The 23,301-nt window shown below is 41.9% G+C and overlaps 1 protein-coding gene across 4 annotated transcripts in view; it reads left to right on the top strand.

Moving 5' to 3' along the window:
• MED14 (mediator complex subunit 14) overlaps nucleotides 1-20,222 on the top strand; it is a 72,495-nt gene extending 52,273 nt beyond the window's left edge. The window contains exons 23-31 of one of the 4 annotated variants that reach the window (XM_056558934.1): nucleotides 450-558; nucleotides 1,381-1,506; nucleotides 5,226-5,408; nucleotides 6,190-6,425; nucleotides 6,618-6,797; nucleotides 11,010-11,117; nucleotides 15,321-15,446; nucleotides 17,770-17,959; nucleotides 19,585-20,222. In XM_056558934.1, the coding sequence (XP_056414909.1) occupies nucleotides 450-558; nucleotides 1,381-1,506; nucleotides 5,226-5,408; nucleotides 6,190-6,425; nucleotides 6,618-6,797; nucleotides 11,010-11,117; nucleotides 15,321-15,446; nucleotides 17,770-17,959; nucleotides 19,585-19,658 (1,332 nt within the window). In that variant the 3' untranslated portion in view covers nucleotides 19,659-20,222. The remainder of the gene's footprint in view (nucleotides 1-449; nucleotides 559-1,380; nucleotides 1,507-5,225; nucleotides 5,409-6,189; nucleotides 6,426-6,617; nucleotides 6,798-11,009; nucleotides 11,118-15,320; nucleotides 15,447-17,769; nucleotides 17,960-19,584) is intronic. The other 3 variants (XM_056558935.1, XM_056558936.1, XM_056558937.1) reach the window with 3 other exon arrangements.
• Nucleotides 20,223-23,301: the final 3,079 nt, after the last annotated feature.

The raw sequence follows: 23,301 nt of genomic DNA, 5'->3' as shown, positions 1-23,301 counted from the left end.
GGCGTGACAGCTCCCATAGGCTTGCATTGAGGGGGGCGGCAGTAATCAGACCCGGCGAGCATGCTCCGGGGACTGATTTTAACGGTGTGTGGCGTGCAAGATCACGGGGGTCCTCAGTGGTGGGACCCCAGCGATCAGGCATCTTATCCCCTAGCCTTTAAATAGGGGAGAAGATGTCGAAGCGCCGGAGTACCCCTTTAAAAATCTGCTGCATGCCTGGAATCTACTGTGTATTTTTTATGGTGCTAGTGAAGGGAGTTTGTTAAAACACCATTCACTAATATTGTAGTGCCTTACAGCATTTCTGTGCAATTTATGCTACCAAATGTGTATAGCAAATACTCTGTGAACGGTTCTTTATTGGGAGAGTTATATTCTCTAAAGTTGGGTTAGAGTTTAACTTTAACAGTTATAAGTTTAAAGTCAACCTCTTTTTGTTTTATACTTAGTTTGCAAGCAAGTCTGGAACATCTGGCGCTTATCCTCTTACGTCCCCACCATCTTCATACCACAACACTGTTACTCCTTCCCCAGTGATGATGCACTCTCAGTCACCAGGTGAGCTTCCATTGGTTTCTATGAAAAAAACATCTTACAGCCAATAGGACACATCTAGCTTAGGCTATGTGCACATGCATCTTTTTTTCCATTGGCTTTCTGTATGGAAAGCTGCAATCTGCTTTATTTGCCCATGTAATTAAAAATATATGTAATGCGGTATAATGACACCTGCTGTCACATAAATAGGTCTGTGGAAATCCTGTGTGTAAATATTCTCTCTTCCAGTCATTTAAAGTGTGTAAACCTTTTTTAGTATTAGGGTAGGATGTACCTTCTAATCCTGTAGGGTACACTGGATGTCATAAACAGATTTCCCTCTCTATAACCTACAAGAAGTTCTTAAATGGGACAGCTATAAAAATTTAGAAAGTGTGTGAAATGTTGTAAAATTCCTCCCTGTTTAATGTATGCTTGACTAAACATGAGAGAGCCTGGGGGGAAAAACTGAAGAATTAGGATAAGCTTCTTTTGTTTTAGTTTTTCTCTGGAAAAATAACCCAAAGAGTAAGAATGATGTTCTTTTTATAATGATAATGTTGATATGATATTCAAGCTATATAACAATTAGATCTTCATATAATACATCTGAGAATCTTTGTAAGTTTTCCAGTCTCACCTGAAGGAAAAACTAATTCTGGAATACAATTCAAATACTGAAAATGCAATTTCTAAAGAAGAGCAATATGTATTTCTGTCTCTAGGGGCGCTGCAGGGAAATGTTTGTTTAGTTTGCTTATTACAGTAGTTAAACCCATTGAGTATTTTGCACTAAATGTATACTCCACCCCCCCCTCCACCCCAAAATGATCTCATTCTTAGGAAACTTGCAAAGTTCTCCTAGTGGAGCACTCCGAGCACCTTCTCCTGCGTCATTTGGTCCCACACAGTCTCCTTCCTCCCTTGGAATTACAATGGTTCCAACACCTAACTTTGCAAGTCCTCATGGTGAGTGCATGATATAGAATTGTAACATTGTTCACGACTGTCGGGGGTTATCTCCTTTGTGGTGTTTATCGTGACCTGTTTTTATAGTAAGCATTTTTTTTGGGAAGTTTAAATTATGAGAACTAAATTAAAATTCCAAGCTTTTCTTAGGATCAACTAAAACAATGCCATCCATTTTTAGTGAAAGCTAGTTAATGTGTTTTAAGACTATTGCCAATATAATAGCAACTACTTAACTCAAGCTATCATTTCATACTAATGTGATCCAGTAGTCTGGCCACTTGTCTTTACCACCCTGTAATGATCTGAATTGTAACATATAAATGCTCACTGGCTTTGCCTTTCTTTACTTTGTCTTAAAGGGGCTTGGGTTTTGGTTTTGGACAACCCCTTTTCTTTTATCAGAAACAAACCCTGACAACAAACCAATCATGGGGAGTCTTGATCTTCTAGTGTCACTCGGGGACATAGTCTTTTGGTGCTCATTACATTAAAGTAGATGGGTCAATGTAGGAATGCATTGACCTAGATTTAGAGGTGCCCTCTGCTCTGTCTGATACACAGGGTCAGTCTCAAACAGGGTACCTGCATAGTTTTATAGCCATATGCCATAAAGGGGGGTGTGTGTGTGGGTGGGGGGGGGGGGGGGGGGTGGGGGGGTACTTGTGTGTGTGTGTGTATGTGTGTGAATAATATATATATTATATATGGCTGGGGATCATGTGAAGTTGTTTAGCTACTTCTTCATACTGTTTGTTACTAGTAGTGAGGATGCAGTGATGAATGGATTTTTAACTGATAACTGCTATTTTGTTAGAAATAGAAAATGTCAGAACCAAATTACCAGTTCTTTATCTTTGTGCTGACTTGAGCAAGAAGACGTTTAGAGGAGGTGGATTTGAGCAGTATAGTGATCCCCAGACATACGATGGCTCCGAGATACAATAATTTCAACATATGCCTCTCAGAGCCCATCGTATGTTGAACGCAGCATCAACATACGATGCTGCTGTGTGTCAGGACCACCGCAAAAAAACAGCTATCCAGCAGTGCTGACTGCTTTAGCAGCTGCCAGATAGCTGTTTAATGTGCCCTGTTCTGCCTCCTGGTACTCGCATGTTGTCCTGTTGCTCATGCAGGCTTCTACGGTGCTCATGCAGGCTTCTACGTTGCTCATGCAGGCTTCTACTGTGAGCTCCGTGTAGGCAACCCCCCACCCCGTGCAGCCATAGCCAATAGCCTACAGCATCTTGCTGAAGGCATCCAATGAGCTGCTGGCTGTCCTCCCCTTCCCTTCCTATGGAGCTGTAGTCTTCAGGATCGCAATGGAGGACATTCTGTCCTTCTGGTAAGGCCTCTTTTACATTTAGTATTTTGATCAGTATTTTTGTAGCCCAAACCAGGAGTTATAGAGAATAACTGTAATTAAAACATTCGTATCTTTTTCTGTGTTTTGAACTTTGGTTTTGTCTACAATCCCAACCCAAATTTTTTTTGAGAGAGCCCCAAGATAATAAACATTAAATAACTGTTGGCCTTTGGGCCAGCAGCATTTTCTTCCGAGTACCCTCCCATACCACCCCCTTTTCTCTTCAGGCTGGGTTTGGCTGAGCCTGCATGTGTTTTTAATGGAGAGTAAGCCACTTCCAGACACCTTTTGGCAGCAGCTTATCTCTCTAAATCCAAAAGGATCTTGCATATTAAAATCCACCTACTTTCTCTGCCTCCAGATCGTGTGTCTGGGTAGAGTCAGGAGTCCACCATTCACCTTAGAAATTTGTCTTGTCCAGTCTGATAGGAATTCAGTGACCATGCTGTTTACTCCACTAACACAGGATGATTGACAGCTTTCTCTCTACTGGCACTGATTCAGTGAAAGCTGTCAATCACTGTTCCTGGAAGGAGTAAGGAGAACTCACTTTAGTAGTGTCCTGTCAGGTTCAGTTTTAATTCTTGTGTCTCCAGATGAACTGACATTCAGCATATTATAGTTGTAACTCTTCCTGTTATCATCATCATGTTCTGTATTTTAGGGTCATAGGACATAAGCATATCTATATTTCAATGACTGTTCATTTTTTTATGTGCTGTTTTATTGTGAGGCTTATTCTATGTAAAGGCTATCTTATATGTCTGCTTGCTCCGTGTCATGTTTTCAATTCTACACAATGCATTATATAATTATATTCTCTGTCTATGGCATCTACTCTGTGCCCAGCAACTGCCCACTGACTGTTTAATTTAGAGTATGTGATATTATTCTTAGGTGCTTTTTAATTGCCCTTTTTTCTACATAGGCCAATTTAGGTGAATTTACAAAATCCTAATACCTAGTTATTCTCACAGTACCAAAACACACACTTAAATGGGATTTCTGGTTTATGTAAACCTTTCCTTGTCATGCCCTGCTCACACAGCCTTTAGGGCTCAGTTCATGAGGCTGGAGATGATCAGGACACCTTTTATCTACAGTGTAAACAATAATGTTTTTGTTGCCTGACGGAGTATACAGGACAAAAAAACTCCATTCAGTCTACCATGTTTGTTTCCAATGTTGACAGTGGCAAATACGATGTACAGAGGACCCCAACAGCATCCAGTGGTAACTATTCACTTAAAGGGGTTCTCTGGTGCTTACACATCTTATTCTCTATCCAAAGGATACGGGATAAGATGCCTGATCGCGGGAGTCCCGCCGCTGGGGACCCCCGGGATCTTGCACGCGGCACCTCGTTTGTAATCAGTCCCCGGAGCGTGTGATGTCATGCCTCCGCCCCCGTGTGACATCACGCTCCGCCCCTCAATGCAAGCCTACGGGAAGGGGCGTGACAGCGGAGCGTGACGTCGCACGCCGCCGGCCTTGTGGTCGTCGGTAATCAGACCCGGAGCGAACACGCTCTGGGGACTGATTACAAATGGGGTGCCGTGTGCAAGATCCCGGGGGTCCCCAGCGGCGGGACTCCCGCGATCAGGCATCTTATCCCCTATCTTTTGGATAGGGAATAAGATGTGTAAGCACTGGAGAACCCCTTTAAATAGGGGTCTTTGGTTTTTCCATCATGGTGTTCATTTGGACAGAATGAATAGTACTTGGTTTTTGTGTCATGCTGACATGTCAAAAGTTTAGATCGGTCCAGGTCTTGATGCTGATACCCCTTCTGATCTCTAGCTATAGGTGGGTGAAGCAGCGGCGCTTTTCATTCCTATGCTCAGCTTTGTCTGATTGGAAGGAGACATTTGTAAGCCTGTATAACTGGCTCTTGCAGTCAGACTGAAGATCAGAGGGGGTCTCAGCACTGAGACCCTGACTAATCTATACTTTTGACATACCTACACAGCATATCAAAAGTTTTGATAAGACACTTACCCTTTTAACTGACTAGTTAATGTTCTTGTAGACATGTTTTGCCCAACACACTCAGTAGTCTGTTTTGCCTCAAATTTAGTGAAGTCACATATACTGCAATACTTGTCTAGAATTACATTAGGTTTTGCTGCTTGTGGCGTACACCTTGCTCTTTAAATCTTAGAATTCTGTTAGGGGTTTACTTAGAAGATAAACATCTAGTTCTTAGTTGTACATTTGTTCTATTTATTTAAAATAAATCTGCAGAGCTATATTGTTTTCAAAATTTCAAATTTTCTCAATCTAATATCCCTTCAAGTCTATAGTAGAAGAGGAGGTAATGTGACAAAATCTCATTTTGCAACCTGCACAGGTACGTTAGACCCTAGTTCTCCGTACGCCATGATGTCACCCAGCCAACGTGCAGGCAATTGGCCAGGGTCTCCTCAAGTGTCTGGTCCTTCTCCAGCAGCTCGCATGCCTGGAATGTCACCAGCAAATCCATCTCTTCACTCTCCTGTCCCTGATGTGTCTCACTCCCCACGAGCTGGAACAAGTATGTTGTAGTTCCAATCATGCTCTCATTTAGTGATTCTAGTTCATCTCTACTAGAGATTTTTCTTCAGAACACATGATGAGATTGCATATTTCTTTGCATTTTGAATTGTCAGGGCATTAACAGTTGATCAGAATTGTGTCCGTTAAATCAGACTAAATGAAAAATCTGCAATAACTGGAAACATTTCAGCCCATACTGTCATGCAAAATTGCACAAACATGTAGCTCCCATTGCTCTGGTTCTTCTTGCCTGTGATATCAAGCTGCTGAGCAGCGTGCTGTGCTAACCTGTGGCCACCATGTCACCACATTGTGCTGTACCTGTTCAGGTTAATTGGTGTGATAACACAACGCATTGTCTCTGGGCTACAATGAAGTGTAATGCCTATGCTGTTATGCTGAATTCCATCAGACAATAGGTTAACTGTAGCTTTGGGCAATTTTTACCCTGGTTATGCCTATGGCAGGGTCTGAGGTGAAGGTACACAAAACAGGGATCTAAAATACATAGTCCCTGGGTCACTTCCCATATCCCAATTCATTGCACTAGGCATAACAGTATAAATTTTGTCCAAAGTGTCCTCCCTGGTATTTGATACTGGTTTCAGGACGTAATACTGGGGCTGGTAATTTATCTTTACCATGCTTTCTTTTCTTACATTAAATTTTAATTTAAAGTCAAAGAAATCATGTAGTCAAAAATGTAGATGAAGATCAATTTCTGCCAACACCTTAAACAAAAAGTTGTTACATTTTCTTTTCCTTTTTATTTCTTCAAGGCTCTCAATCTCTGCCAACGAATATGCCTCCTCCTCGCAAGCTACCTCAACGTCCTTGGGCTGCATCTATCCCTACAATCCTAACTCACAGTGCCTTGCACGTACTACTTCTACCATCTCCGACTCCTGGGTTAGCTCCTGCACTGGCCGGAAGCTACCTGTGTTCTCCTCTTGAGAGGTTTCTAGGCTCTGTAAACATGAGGCGGCATCTTCAAAGGATAATCCAGCAGGAGACTGTACGTATTCAATCATACATACTTCCTATCATTACTCCTTCGAGTTAATTATAAGCAATAGAATGAGACACTTTTTTATTTTTTATTTTACAGTAAATCAAAAAACTATATTTTGATTAAACATAACTTAATGTGAATATTAGATGGCATGTGTCTAGTACGTTCTTTCTTAAAGTATTTTATTCCTTCCAGCTGCAACTCATAAACTCCAATGAGCCAGGAGTCATTATGTTCAAGACAGATGTTCTAAAGTGTAGAGTAGCTCTTAACCCCACCACACACCAGACGCTGCAGCTAAAAGTGACGCCTGAAAATGCGGGGCAATGGAAGCCTGAAGAACTACAGGTCCTTGAAAAGTTCTTTGAGACCAGGGTATGTGTTTGTTGCACTTTCCAATTTAATGATTGAAAGCAATTTATGTGTACAGAAAATCTGACCTGACTGTTATCTTGGATGGAGGGAAAGGTTTCTGTATAGAACCATGGCAGATTCACATTGCTATCACACCGGGACTTGAGGATAGTACATGGATGCAGAACTGCAGGCATATCACTCCTGCAAATCCTGGCTTGAAAACCGGTCTATTGGCTTGAATTTACAGCATAATGTAGCCCATTAACACATTCTGTATTTGCTGTGTTACAGCTGTATTCTTCATCTGTTTTATTAGTAATAAATTGAGCGTTGGGAGATTGTTATATTTTGTTTTAAAGAAGTCTCAAAAATAATTTTTTCTCAGTCGGAACCATTGGGGGAGACAGAACCGTGGGTATATGCTCTTGCCACTTGGAGGCGCTGACACTAGGCATACAAAGAAAAAAAAAATGTCTGCCCCTCCTGGCAGGAAGGATATACCCCGCCTACTGACCCTGAGCTAATCAGTTTTAGCTTAGTGTCATAGGAACCAGACACAGTTCTGGAGCTCTCTCCAGACCTGGTCTTCTTTTTATTTTTTCATAGTTAGGGCCTGTTTTGGGTTCTTTTATCCTTTTATTTTCTTGTTTTCAGGTGGGGGTTCAGGAGCATGGCACTACCTGTTCCCCCATTTGTGGCTAAGGGGCACAGGACATGAGTATGCACTGTTAACCCCTTCCCGCCAACGCCTGGGGTTGCACCTTGGGTCCAGGTCCCCCTATTCTCCCTGCTGTTGCACCTTATGTGATGCAGGTATCTAAAAAGCTGGCTGAAGACATCTGTAGGTAAGTATGTCGGATATAGGCTAATTATATCCCTTGCCCTCCCCCCCACCGCCACCCTCCCACCTCCCATCTACTACCTATTTCTTGGGTTTCCCTTATCTCGGGGTCTCCTGCTGGGGGGAAAATGGGGACTTCTCTCCTTTTTATTTTCACTAGGGGGATTGGGGTTTTTCTTTCTCTTCAGCACTGGGGCCCTAATATACATAGTCTGTCACAGACCAGAACAGAAATAGAAAACTTCTAGACAACCAGATATACCAGACAGAATACAAATACTAACAGGGCAGTTTCCTCCCCCTCCCCTCCTGCCTCCCCGGTACTGCTTACTGTTTTGAGCAAGAGGGCAGCTTTATCTTGATTCCGGCCGCAGCTCAGGCAGCTGCGCTGCGATCACGCGGCCAACGTTTTTTCTTTTTCTCCCGTCTCTGTATGCTGGCCGCAGCTGCTCTCGCGCGGCTGGCATCTTTCGTTTCGGGTTCGCCGGCATTCACAGCGCCGACTTCTACTGTCGAGGGGCAATTTTTTTTTTTTTTTTTACTTTAATGGCGGGGGCTGGGGCCAAAGTTTCTTCCCGCCAGTGTTTGGTCATGCGGCACAGCTCCTTCCACTTTTTTGCGGCCGGCCAATGACTGCTTGCGCGCAAGCTGTCATTGGCCAGCCGCAAAAAAGTTGAATCAGACAACGCGATGGCTGTCGCATACATCAATCGCCAAGGCGGCACGTGAAGTTGCGCAGCAATGGAGGTCTCCAGGATTTTGGCCTGGACCGAGGGTCGAGTTCCCGCCCTCTCTGCGATCCACATTCCGAGGGTGGAGAATTGGGAAGCGGACTTTCTCAGCCGCTCTTCGGAGCGTCCGGGGGAGTGGTCTCTCCATCCGAAGGTGTTTGCTCAGATCTGCGATCTCTGGTGGACCCCGGACGTGGATCACTTTGCGTCTCGACGCAACAACAGGGTTCCCAGCTTTGTGACAGTCGCAAGACCCTCTGGCGGTGGACGCTCTAGTCATTCCATCTTCCTTACCTTTTTCCGCCTCTTTCTCTCCTGCCCAGGGTTCTGTGGAAACTCAAGGCATAGGGCGTTCCCGCCATTCTGGTGGCTCCAGACTGGCCCAGACGCGCGTGGTACGCAGACGTAACTCGGCTGGTCGCCGATGTTCCTCTGCGTCTCCCACTTCGATCCGATCTGCTCTCCCAGGGCCCCCTCTGCCACCCCAGTTTACTGTCGCTGATTTGACAGCGTGGTGGTTGAAACCGCGGTTTTGAGGGCTCGGGGGTTTTCCTCTGTAGTGATTCACACCATGCTTAGAGCACGAAAGCCCACCTCTGCCAAGATTTACCACCACACTTGGAAGGCTTATTTCCGGTGATGTGAGGCACAGTCCGTTTCCCCGGTTATGTTCTTGCCGCAACTTCTTGCTTTTCTCCAATCCGGGTTAGATCAGCATTTGACCCTCAGCTCTCTTAAGGGTCAAGTGTCTGCTCTTTCTATTCTGTTACAACGGCAGTTGGCTTCTAATTCTCATGTCTGCACCTTTCTGCAGGGCGTTGCTCATGTGGCGCTGCCTTTCAGGTCTCCCACTCCTCCTTGGGACCTCAACCTTGTGCTTGGGGCTTTGAGGGAAGCTCCGTTCGAACCTCTTTGGGACGCTTCTCTTCACATCCTTTCTTGGAAGTTTACCTTTCTCATCGCTATCACTACCATTAGGAGGGTCTCTGATTGGCATCTCTTTCCTGTCGCTCTCCTCTGTTGGTCCTTCATCAGGACAAGGTGGTTTTTCGACCACCTCCCTCCTTTTTGCCCAAAGTGGTTCCCCCTTTCATGTGAATGACGAGATTGTTCTTCTTTCTTTTTGTCCGGCTCCTTTCAATGCTAAAGAACATTCCCTGCACAGCCTGGATGTTGTTCGGGTGGTTCGGATCTGTCGCTCACCTCCTCTCTTCGGCAGGGTGACTCCTCCTTTGTGATCCCAGAGGGTAGTCGCAGGGGTCTTTCAGCTTCCAAGGCAACCATTTCACGCTGTATCCGTTCTGCCATTTCGGAATCGTACCTTCGAAAAGGATAGGTCCCGCTCTTTCAGGTGACTGCGCACTCCACGCGTTCCGTTGTGGCTTCTTGTGCTCTCCACAATAGGGCTTCGGCCCTTCAAGTCTGCAAGGCGGCCACCTGGTCATCCCTGCACACTTTCACCAAATTCTATCAAGTACACACTTTCGCGTCAGAAGACAGTGGTTTGGCCCACAAGGTGTTGCAGGTGGCAGTTGCTCAGTCCTCTGCCTAATTCTATGGGGTACTGTTTTCCCACCCCGGGGAATGCTTTGGTATGTCCCACGGTTCTGTGTCCCCCAATGGTTCCGACCTAGAAAAGTAGATTTTTTTTTTTTGTGCTTACTGTAAAATCTCTTTCTTGGAGGATTCGTTGGGGGACACAGCACCCACCCATGGTGTGTGGTTTGCATTCATTTGTCTTAGGGGTGGTTTGGTTCCTTTCTTTTTGTCTGGTTTCCCTCAGACTCCTGCTGGTTTTTCTCTGTCGGTTGCCTCCTACTACTTTGGGACTAAACTGATTAGCTCAGGGTCAGTAAGCATGGTAGGAGGGGCCGACTTTTTTTCTTTCCTAGTGGAAAGAGCATATACCCATGGTTCTGTGTCCCCCAATGGATCCTCCGAGAATTTTACGGTAAGCACAAAAAATCAGCTTTTTTCCAAAATGCCTGGGCTGCAAGAAAATGAAACAATAAAGAGGACTCACCTGCAGCCACAACCCGGTGCACCGGTATTTTGCTCTGTTCCTCCACTGCCGTCATCTTCCTGGCTGCAGTGATGTCCCACCTCGCATGGCGATAGGCTGAGTGACAGTGTAATGCGTTGAGCCATGGCTATGTTCACCTAGACTCAGTGCATCATACTGCTGGTTCAGCCTATCGCTGGCCGAGTTGGGACATCGCGTCAACCAACAATTTGCTGGTCGGCAGCATAACGCACTGACTACAGCCAAACCAGGAAGACTGTGGTGGTGGAGGAATGGAGAGAGCTACCAGGACACCGGGGGAATGGCAGCAGGTGAGTCATGTTTGTTGTTTTATTTTCTTGCAGCCTGGGAATTTTGAAAAAAAATTTCCTCTGAAATCGCCTTTTAGTCATACTTTTCTCATTAACTAACTTACCCTAGAGTATTGCCAGCTCTGTACAACATTATGGCAAACCATTTTATGGATCAACATTGGACCCAAAAGTATTGATTTTGTACTTGTAAAAAGGGATAGCAGAGGAAGCCATAAACTAAAATATTATGACCTGTTAGTTTAAATGTTTAAAAATATAATAAAAGCTAGAACATTCAAAATGTGCATAACCTAAAACAGTTTTTTTTTAACTACTTTTTAGGTTGCGGGTCCTCCTTTTAAAGCAAACACTCTAATAGCTTTTACAAAGTTATTAGGAGCACCAACGCACATACTCAGAGATTGTGTACATATAATGAAACTAGAGCTGGTAAGAATATTTCCTGTGTTCCATAGGCCAACAAAGAAAATGATGGCAGTTTTGGAATATTGTGCAATAGTCTCATCATAGATCTCAGCATGGTCTATAGAGTATCTAAAGATTTTAAGTGGTTCCAGAAACAATGCTGCATTTGTCCATGGACTGTCTCTGGTATTTCAATTTAACTATACAATGCATGACGTTTTATTGCGAGGCTAAACAAAGTGTTTATCAAAATTTTTACATGAGATGTAAGGTGTGCAGACCTCCCCCTAAATTATCATACGGTGTGCGCCTTTTTGATAAATGTGACACGAGCCCACCAAAAAATACCCTACAACTTCAAGCCGTGTAGAAAATTGATTCACCCACACCAACATCGATACATTCCCCTCACAGACTTTAAAGAAGAGGAAAAGAATGCACAAGGCAGTCTGCAGGGGAATGGTGTGGAGATCACGCAAGCTGTGTGTATGAGTAAGAACAACACCTACAGCTATTAACCCCTTAAGGACGGGGGTTTTTTCCGTTTTTGCATTTTCGTTTTTTGCTCCTTGCCTTTAAAAATTCATAACTCTTTCAATTTTGCACCTAAAAATCCATATGATGGCTTATTTTTTGCGCCACCAATTCTAATTTGTAATGACGTCAGTCATTTTGCCCAAAAATCTACGGTGAAACGGAAAAAAAAATCATTGTGCGACAAAATTGAAAAAAAAAAACGCAGTTTTGTAAATTTTGGGGGCTTCCGTTTCTACGTAGTACATTTTTCGGTAAAAATGACACCTTATCTTTATTCTGTAGGTCCATACGATTAAAATGATACCCTACTTATATAGATTTGATTTTTTCGGACTTCTGGAAAAAATCATAACTACATGCAGGAAAATTAATACGTTTAACATTGTCATCTTCTGACCCCTATAACTTTTTTATTTTTCCGTGTATGGGGCGGTATGAGGGCTCATTTTTTGCGCCGTGATCTGAAGTTTTTAACGGTACAATTTTTGCATTGATAGGACTTATTGATCGCTTTTTATTCATTTTTAAATGATATAAAAAGTGACCAAAAATGCACTATTTTGGACTTTGGAATTTTTTTGCGCGCACGCCATTGACCGAGCGGTTTAATTAATGATATATTTTTATAATTCGGACATTTCCGCACGCGGTGATACCATATATGTTCATTTTTCTTTTTATTTACAGTTTTTTTTTTATTGGAAAAGGGGGTGATTCAAACTTTTAATAGGGGAGGAGTTAAATGATCTTTATTCACTTTTTTTTTTCACTTTTTTTTTGCAGTGTTATAGGTCCCATAGGGACCTATAACACTGCACACACTGATCTTCTATGCTGATCACTGGTTTCTCATAAGAAACCAGTGATCAACGATTCTGCCGCATGACTGCTCATGCCTGGATCTCAGGCACTGAGCAGTCATTCGGCGATCGGACAGCGAGGAGGCAGGTAGGGGCCCTCCCGCTGTCCTGTCAGCTGTTCGGGATGCCGCGATTAGCCGCGGCTATCCCGAACAGCCCGACTGAGCTAGCCGGCCACTTTCGGTTTCACTTTTAGCCGCGCGGCTCAGCTCTGAGCGCGCGGCTAAAGGGTTAATAGCGCGCGGTGCCGCGATCGGCGCTGCGCGCTATTAGAGGCGGGTCCCGGCTTCACTATGACGCCGAGCCCGCCGTGATATGACGCGGGGTTACTGTGTAACCCCGCGTTATATCAGGAGAGCAGGTCCAAGGGCGTACCTGTACGCCCTTGGTCCTTAAGGGGTTAAGGCTGAAAACTGTGTAGCAGGGGTCTGCATTAATAAAGTTTGTAGCCTGAAAAGTGCAGCTTTTTTTTTTTTTTTTCTTTCTTTTTAAATGGTCATTGTTTAACCCCTTAAGGACATAGCATTTTTCCGTTCTTGCCCTTTCGTTTTTTTGCTCTTTACCGTTTAAAAATCATAACCCTTTCAATTTTGCACCTAAAAATCTATATCATTGCTTATTTTATTGCGTCATCAATTCTACTTTGTAATGACAGCAGTCATTTTACACAAAAATCTACGATGAAACAGAAAATAAAATCATTGTGCAACAGGATTGAAGAACACCATTTTGTAAATTTTATGTTTCTAAGCAGGACATTTTTCGGTAAAAATGACACCTTATCTTTATTCTGTAGGGCCATACTATTAAAATGATACCCTATTTATATAGGTTTGATTTAGTCTTACTTTTGGAAAAAATCATAACTATGACCCCCTATAACGTTTTTTTTTTTTTTTTCCCCCTGCATACAGGCCAGTATGAGGGCTCATTTTTTGCGTCGTGATCTGAAGTTTTTATCCGTACCATTTTTGTTTTGAACAGACTTTTTGATCGCTTTTTATATATTATTTTTTATGGTAGAAAAAGCTACCAAAAATACGCTATTTTGGACTCTGGAAATTTTTTGCGTGTGTACGCCATTGACCGTGCGGTTAAATTAACCGCATGCGGCGATACCACATATGTTTATTTTTATTTACAGTTTTGTTTTTTGATTTTTATGGAAAAAGGGGGGTGATTCAAACTTTTATTAGGGAAGGGGTGAAGTCATATAAACTTTTTTTTTTTTGCAATGTTATAGCCCCCATAGGGGGCTATACCATGCATTATACTTATTGCAGACACTGATCAGTGTTATCGCCGCTTGACTGCTCCTGCTGGATCTAAGGCACGGAGCAGTCATTCAGCGATCGGAAGCCGAAGAGGCAGGTAAGGGACCCTCCTCGTGCATCCTAGCTGTTCAGGATACCGCGGTTTTACCACGGTGGTCCCGATCAGCCCAACTGAGCTGCCGGGAAGCTTTCACTTTAGATGTGGCAATCGACTTTGATCGCCGTGTCTAAAGAGTTAATGCCAGACATCAGCCTGAATGGCGATGTTCGCATTAGCCACGAGTCCTGGCTGCTCATAGCAGCCAGGACCGTGCAGGTATGATGAGAGCTCAGCTCTGAGCTGAGCTCACTTCATAACTCTGCCGTGCCGCAGCGCAGTTTATAAACTGCATTCTGCTGCAAGGGGTTAAAACAACTTCCCTTGTATGGTTTCTAGCATATTTGTAATTCACTTCATTAGTCAAAAATTACCCTTACCCCATAAAAAGCCCTAAAGTCTTGGCCACTAGGTGTCTCCCATCCCTGCAAACTGCTGTCCCCTGCCTGCAGAGACCAGGAGGGAAGGAAGACTCAGGAAGTGAAGCTTGTCATAATCAACAGTTCACTGCTTAAAACGAGGCTGCTTTTATATATATATATATATATATATATATATATATATATATATATATATATCCCTGCCTTGCTACATCACCTTTTCCTCACTACCTTTTAGCTTATCATTAGCAACAGCAGTTCACTGCTTAGACATGGGCTCCTTTTGTGATTTAACTCTTGCTTTGCTGTGATGCAGTTGTTTGCTCATATAGCACTTTGTAATGTGTGCATCAATAAGTCCCTTCTCCTGCCACATGTCATCTTTAATACTGTACATCAACCCCCCAACACAATGCCAGCTTGCTCAGTCCAGAGCACTTTCTTCAACTTTGTCATGATGTAGCAGATACACTGTCATGATTAGTCAGAGATGTGAGAAAGCAGTCCATTGTGTGAGTACTGCTGACAAACAGCACAGCTCTGGTACCACCCCTAAAATGGAGATAATGAGAGATCTGTGCATCGGGGATGGGAATCTGATGCTCAGTAAGGGCCCCACTCACCACTCTGAAGGGTCTCAAATCATGTAGTAAATTTTTCCAATACAGTCATTTAGCAAAGTGTTCTCCTCCTGTCATTCCTGCTCCTTTTCTCCCCTTGTAGACAGCTCGATGTTTAGGTTACCTGCCACTGCTCCACTCTCAAAGCTGTGCTCAGACTCTGTCTATCTGTTCGACCACCACTTTAAGTGGAGCAGTGGTTGGTAACCTAAAATTGGGCTGTCAACAAGGGGAGGAAAGGAGCAGGAATGACAGGAGTAGGAGGAAAGTTTGCAAAAATGAATGTATTTGCAAAAATACGTCAATTGAAGTGCCCTACAAGTAGAACTACATGTATTGAGATTGGATTAACTAAACCAGGGATGTTTTAAGACATTCTGTGTATTGTACCTGGCTAACCCTGGAGTATTGTGGATAACTGGTCCTTTGGACACTAACTCCTTCTCTTTGAACTAAAAGTTTCCAGATCAAGCAACGCAGTTGAAATGGAATGTGCAGTTCTGTTTGACCATCCCTCCAAGTGCTCCACCTATTGCTCCACCTGGAACCCCAGCTGTTGTCCTTAAATCTAAAATGCTGTTCTTTGTAAGTATTGTAAAAGTAAAGTTCATTCTATTTAATGTGACAAACAAATAAGCCTGATCTTAAATACATATAAGCTGCAAATAAAATTAAGAAACCTCTGGATATTAAAAAACAGGTCTGTACAGTGTTTACATGGTGATGTGTAGAGGCTCATTTATAGGATTATCCAATTTAGTAAAATGTATCCCCTATCTAAGAGTATGATCACGGGGGTCTGACTACTGAGGGACTCCTTGCTTGTGTATCTCCGACTCTCCGATAGAGATGCATGGAGAGCGCATGTTGACCACCACTTCGTGTGGTGGTCGACACAGCTCCGTGCAGGAGAAGAGCCGGGGCGCTGGTCAGGAAATTGCGAGGGGTCCTTTGGATAGGGGATACATTTTGCTAAGCTGGACTACTACTTTTAAGGCTTCTGGTTTTACAGGATCCATGACATTCATAATAATTTCGCAACTGCACCAGTATATCAGTATAGGTTAATATTTCTTGATTGTGAATTTACATGTAATAATTCTAAAATGCCAGTGCTTTCTTTCATTGTTACAATAAGAATTCAATAGTTTGTAAATCAATCATATGGAAGGGGCTCCCTTTCACATACACGAGATCAAAATTAGAGAACAATTTATGAACACTTGATTTTTCCCGAAATAATGTCATCTACATTGATCATCATTTGTAGGATTTTATTGTAAGGGGTACATCATGCCATTAGAACAGTGTTTTACAAAATAAGCAAAGTATATCAACGTAAAACCTTTATTATTCATAAAACGTGATTATAGAGAACAGCAATGACTGTAGCACAGAGAAAGATTGTAAGTAAATTTTCAGAAGTTTACAACAGTCACCAATCAGTAGGAAGTGTACAGGCCTTTGCTTTCAATGACTCCAGCACATCTGCGCCCCCCACAGGACATCACTAGTCTCTCACACTGCTCTAGTGGGATTTTGCTCCACTCTTCCAGTCTCTTCCACAGTTGTGGGTTTCTTGGCCATAACTTTGTCACAAAGTATTTTCCGGAGGTTTTCTATTGGGTTTAGATCAGGACTCTGGGCTGGCCATTTCATTGTTTCACGGTTTTCAGTTTCAGTGAACTGGTTTCCCTGTTTTGCTACTGGGCATTGTCCTGCATGGAAATTGCTGCTGATTGAGTGATGAACAAAAGGAAGGAACCATGTGTTGTTGAAGAAGGTTCTGATACACACTTGCATTCATTCTGACATGTAGCTGTATGAGAGGTCCAACTCCTGCTGCAGAAAACATTCCCCAAACCATGACACTTTCTCCTCCACCTTTCACTGACTTCTTGACATACTTTGGGTTCAGTCTTTCTCCAGTTTGTCAACGAACATAATGTTTCCCATCAGACCCAAATAAATGTAACTTTCTTTCATCACTAAAATGAACTCTGGAGCACTTCTCCTTTGTCCACCCAATATGCTCTTCAGCAAAGATGAATCTAGCCTTTTGATTCTTTATGCTAATGAGTGGTCACTGCAGATTGGGCTTTTAGTCCAAATGCTCTTAAACATAGAGACATTGTATGACGAGACAGATCCTTACCCTGTTCACTGCTGAACTGGCGAGCAATTCCAGCTGAAGTGTTAAAAACGATTACCCATGGAGCTTCTCCGCATTATCCTGTCCTCTCTTGCATTTGTCTTTCGAGAGCGACCAGCCTTCTTGGGGGACTTGAATGAGTTTGTGATGTTGTAAAGATGCAATATTCTAGAAATCAAAGACTTGGAACGACCAACTTCTTTTGCTATGGCTGATAGGGTCACCCCTTTGGCTTTCATGTGGACAATCTGCTGCCGGAGGGTCTCAGTCACTTTGGAACGGCACAACATTTTTGTGAAAACTGGACAGTTAGGCTCTCAATTAAATAGTTTGTGAGATCATTAAGGAAATTAGCACCAGTTGCCAAATTAACGCCAATAACTTGCAGGTATCTGAAATTTTTCTCTAATTTTGATCAGTGGTATTTTTCAATTGTCTTTTACATTTTTATTCGGTGCTTTAGACTAAATATAATTTATGAAATAAGCTTAAAATACTGCTATTTTACTCATGTTAGGACATATTCACATTGGACTACTCTATGACATTGACATTTAGGAAATTGTGTGTTCTCTAATTTTGATCTCCAGTGTATATTTTTATGCTTCTCTTATCTTTTGAATGATTTTATTTGAATGATTTATTTTCTTTAAAGGTTGTTACCAAGGATAGTGTCACATTGTTTATCATGGTTTCTGAAGGCTAATTCTATAACTGCATAGTTTGCATTGTAACACTGTTTTATTTAATTCACAGCTTCAGTTAACGCAAAAGACGTCTGTGCCACCGGAGCCAGTTAGTATTATTGTTCCAATCATATATGACATGGCGTCGGGAACAACACAACAAGCAGACATCCCCCGACAGCAGAACTCCTCAGTGGCAGCTCCTCTGATGGTCAGCAACATTCTGAAAAGGTTTGCGGAGATGAATCCACCACGCCCAGGTTAGCCATATGTTAATGCATTAAATGATAGAGTATTTATCATTTTGTTCTTTAGATTGCAAAGTCTAAGTTCAAGAACCAGTATTTGTTGTTTACCTCCCAATCCGCAAGTGCCTGGAAAAAAAAGACTTTTATTCTTCTCACTAGCCTATAAAGTGTGGGGAAAAGTGATTTCTCTTACACAAGAGAGCTCTATTTTTTCCCCCAGAATTAATCTTTTTTTTTTTTTTTTTTTTTGCTTTTTTGTTTAAGGCATGTAATTCCCATTTTTCAATGCACCCGGTCCCAAATTTAGTTTTTTTCCTGTTTTGTAGAGGTAATGACAACTGGAATTCCAGCCATGTTGTTAGCTTCTTAGAATTGGCTATCATTTTGTTATGTTAATAAAGAAGTAGGTCATCATGTGTTTTTGAAACAAATGAGAGAAGTCAAGAGACGGCACTGTTATCTGTATTAGAGTATAACCTAAATTCTACACACACAGCAAAGGGTAGAAAACAAAAGTAAACAATCCATGGTGCTCAACCATTTAAAAAATAAGGCAAAAAATATATGCAGTCCATAGAGAAAAATATAGTGGCACTCACCAGATGATAAAAGCTTCATGAATTTACTAAATGGCCATCCTAAAAACAAGCAGCGTAATTGCCAATAGCGGTCACCAGACCAGGGACGAGCTCTTCTGTTGCTTCTCCTGTGTCTGAGTTTGTTATGATGGACATTTAATAAAGTTATGAAACTTTTATCAAACATCCGGAGATTATTTTTCTCTTAGTACTTGATGAGTTTTTGAGATGCCAAATTAACGGCGATTTTTCAGTTGTTTTTTTTTTTTTTAAAGCATTTAAATGTTTTCCTTTTTTAGCTCTTTAAATTTTCCATCTATAGACCCATAGAACGGCTTATTGTTTGCAGGACTAATACTTTTACAGTGATACCCAATTTTTTTAGATTTTGTTTTATTTTACTACTTTTACGAAATGATAACTTTTTGTATGGAAATTACTATGCCTAAAATTGTCCCCTTCTGACTTTATTTCTTCGTACCCAATTCTGGCTTAGGGCTCATTTTTTTGCACTCTCATCTGTAGTTTTTATCGATGACCTTTTTGTTTTGATGGGACTTTTTGATCGCTTTTTATTAACCAAAAATTCATTTTAAAAAAATTTTTTTTAACGTTAACGCCATTGACTTTAATGTTATATATTAGTTCAGACATTTACGCACACTGCAATACCACATAAGTTTTTGTACGTTATTTTATTTATAAAAGGGGAAAGCTGTGGCTCCTGGCTGTCTATTCCAGCCAGGGCCACGGGTACAGATCCGGATGACGTCACATTCCTACTCTGTACCACTCCCCTTTTTCAGGATGTTCCCATACGTCCTGGGGAAGGATGGGGTTAAAAGTGACAACTACCCAATTTTTTTGTTTACTCTAAAACAAGCAGCACTCACTTTGAAGGACATCACTTATTTAGTTTATGCCTATGTAAGGAGATCTGTGCCAACAGCCTGGCTGGGATCCTCTCCTCCTTTTTGGAAAAATACTGCTATGTAACTGGACGATTTGTTTATGTCATACAACCTGTTAATACTCTGCCCTTTACTTCTGTGTCCACAGGGGAATGTACAATATTTGCTGCAGTACGTGACCTTATGGCTAATCTTACACTGCCACCTGGAGGACGACCTTGAACACTATTTACAAGTCGCATGGATTAATATTATTTTTTTCTTTTTAATATATATTTTTTTGTTCAGATGAAAATATGGATTGGACATGGGACAATTTACCATTTGATATTTTCGTCTGTATGAACAATGACACAAAAGCTGGCAGATATTTTTCAAAGATGCACTTCACCAGAAATTATATATAGATGATCAAAAAGAATTTTTTTGTATATTGCTGTTGTATAGTGTGTTTTACTATAACTCATTTCAAGTTATAATGAAAACGTAATATTCACATCCCAGGAACACATTTAATATTCTGTTTTATACTGAATGAAATATGAAAATGCCAAATTTTTGTTTTTGTTCTTTTCTGTAAATGTGTTTTTTCTTTGGCGTAACAGATTTTTTTAAAAGAATGATTTGTCATTTGGAATACTGTAAAGCTGTGACAGACTTTATAATGAATCTGTATTTTAATATGACTGCTTAAAAACCTAATACAAAAGCACCTGGGCATGTTAAGAACATGTCGTTAAAAAAAAAGCAAAAAAAAAGAAGCAATATTTAATAAACTAGAAGAAAGAGAAAGTCTGAACATGTTGTGAAGGAAAAAAAAAGCATTCGTCAAGGTACTGTGAAATCTTAAAGGGAAACTCCAATACAGAACATCTTATCCCCTATACACAGGATAGAGGATAAGTGTCTGATCACCAAGGGTCCGAATGCTGGGATCTCCTGCGATCTCCTGCCCGGCACCCTGAATCTCTTCATGCAAGGAACGACCTTTGCTACCTGCATGGATTACTGTCAACCATGGTACGAAGCGATGACCGACATGCCCCTCCATGTATTTCTCTATAGAAGTGTTTCTCAAGCACGGTCCTCAAGTCCCCGCAACAGGTCATGTTTTCTGGATTTCCTTAGTCTTTCACATTTCATAATTATGGTCAGTGAATCAGGCATCACCACAGTTATATCACCTGTGAAAGACCAAGGAAATCCAGGAAACATGACCTGTTAGGAGGTACATAGGGGATAAGATGTGTACCAGAGTTCCCCTTTAATTTATGCCCTGACTCTTCAGGGTTAACCATTTTATTTATTTTTTTTCCCCAGAAGAATATTTAAAAGAATGTTATAGAAATCTAATCTAGTACAAGGTATTATTTTTGTTGTTGTCTGTACTTTCAAAGCTCTCTACTAGAGATGAGTAAACTTACAGTAAATTCGATTCGTCACGAACTTCTCGGCTCTGCAGTTGATGACTTATCCTGCGTAAATTAGTTCAGCCTTCAGGTGCTCCGGTGGGCTGGAAAAGGTGGATACAGTCCTAGGAAAGAGTCTCCTAGGACTGTATCCACCTTTTCCAGCCCATCGGAGTACCTGAAAGCTGAACTAATTTATGCAGGAAAAGTCATCAACTGCCGAGCAGAGCAGTTCGTGACGAATCAAATTTACTGTAAGTTTGCTCATCTCTACATTAGCTTTGATTATGACAAGGTTTTTGTTTTGTCCAATTTTTTTCTGATGTCTTAATTTTTTTTTTAAAGTTAGATAATTTTATAAAGTTTTTTAACAGTATAAAATATGTACAAAAGAGCACACAATATCCTAAACTCCCCCCACAACCACAGCCACCCCCAACACAACAAGTCCATGCCCACATGATTCTGCGTCCTCTGGCGGAATAGGTAAATGTAAAACAAGAAGTTCCGAAATAGCAACTTAACCGGTCCCCACCAGAAGTGACAGACCGCACGCACACAAAGAGCAGAGACTGAAATCTCTGAGATCAGCAAGTTATCCATACCATCTCTTGTGAAACAAAAACTGACCAACAACATTAAGGATAACACTTGCACGAAAACAAATAAAGGTGGAAGAGTGGGGTGGATAGGCCAGTTGGGCCGGTTTGCACACCAGGAGGCACCCTTCAAGAACCCTAACCACACAAGGATGACAGGCTGGCTAGGGACCACCCGATCCCAACCCACACTTCTGCTTCCATGGGTCCCACACCCTATCAAATTTACGCAAGACCTTTGGCTTTTAATAAATCTTCTATCATTTAACAATAAGAGAGACTCTACATGTTCAGACACTGAGGGAGGGCTAGCCCATAGCCAGTACTGGGCAATAAGCTTCCTAGCCTGATACAAAATGCGTATGATCCCCAACTCCACCCCCCATTGGCTCAAGAGTCACAGCCAATAAGACCCAATACACAAGACTATGGTTCCAGCAGCACAGCAATTCCATACACTGTACGCACAAGGAGGAGAATATCCCTCCAGTAGGGAGTCAACAAGGAGCAGTCCCAGACCATATATTTCAGCACCCACCTGACCGCAACATGGACAACCAGAATCAGGGCGGAGACCTAGTCTACGTAAGAGTACCGGGATCTTATATACCCTATGTAGAAGGAACAACTGCAACAGATGATTTCCCTAAGAAAGGGACAGCAAGGGGGGGAATGAGACAAAGCAATGTTCCATTCCTTATCTGGCAAGGGACCCAGGTCACTCTCCCACCTACCCTGCACCGTCAAGGGGAACTGGTCATGATAGGAAAGAAGGAGTTCCTGATTTATCCAGGAGATAACTCCAGAGTCAGTGTTGTAACCAGTGAGTCTAACACAGTACAGTATTAGAATGGATTTCGTGAGCGCAACCTACACTGCGCCTCATACACATGTTGTAGTTGTAAATATCTATAAAAGGAGGAACGAAGCAGGTCAAACTGGAGATCCTCAGAAGTCCTAAACACTCCATTCACACAGAGCTGCTCCACCCAACTAAGGTCCTTCCTCTCCCAGAATTCTGCATCCTGGAAAGAGAATAATTCAGAGAGACCGGGGTTATGAAACACAGGGGTAAAATAGAGCTAGAAGTTTAGGCTCACGTGGTAGGAATGTTGGAAAAATGAATTTTAATGTTCTAAACAGTCAAGAAATTACCAGTGTTTAACTCGTGAGCGTACAATCTACCATTAGTAATATGCAAACCTGCCCACCTTCTGAATGCCATAAAAACCAAGTATATTGTTATGTTCTCTGAGGATGAATCAACTAATGCCACTTATGCCAATGGTAAAATCAGAAGACAAAAAAAAAATTGGTTAGGTCAGAATAAATTTGCCAAGAGACATATTGTAGGGCAAACCAGGGGTTTATGGAAAACATTGACTACCACTGAAAAATAAATGACCATAGTTGTGCATAACATAAAGGGGATCTTGGCATATTTACTGTGATGTACACCTGTAAAAATGCCTGGGATCGTAGCTGAAATCCATACCAACTTGGTGATCTGCCGTGCCACATCTATCAAGATGCTTGTTCCTCTAGATTCGGCCACTGTAATGGCAGCAAGATTTTTATTTTTTTATTAGAAAGTTTGTCCCTATCAGCATTACAGTTAACCACAAAATGCTCCAGCACAGCATATAAATTAAGAAAACATTTCAAAAAAACATTTGTATTTATTGAATATTTAACCCCATGGGGACGAAGCCCATTTTGACCTTAAGGACCAGGCCAATTTTCATTTTTGCACTTTCATTTTTTCCTTCTCCCCTTCTAAAAATCATAACTATATTTATTTTCCACCTACAGACCCATATAAGGGCTTTTGTTTGTGCCACAAACTGTACTATGTAC

This window comes from Hyla sarda, chromosome 2 (genome assembly GCF_029499605.1).
Source record: "Hyla sarda isolate aHylSar1 chromosome 2, aHylSar1.hap1, whole genome shotgun sequence".
In the NCBI taxonomy this organism is placed as follows: domain Eukaryota; kingdom Metazoa; phylum Chordata; class Amphibia; order Anura; family Hylidae; genus Hyla; species Hyla sarda.
Note: the sequence above shows the minus strand (reverse complement) of the source record. Positions and strands in the feature narration are given on the sequence as shown.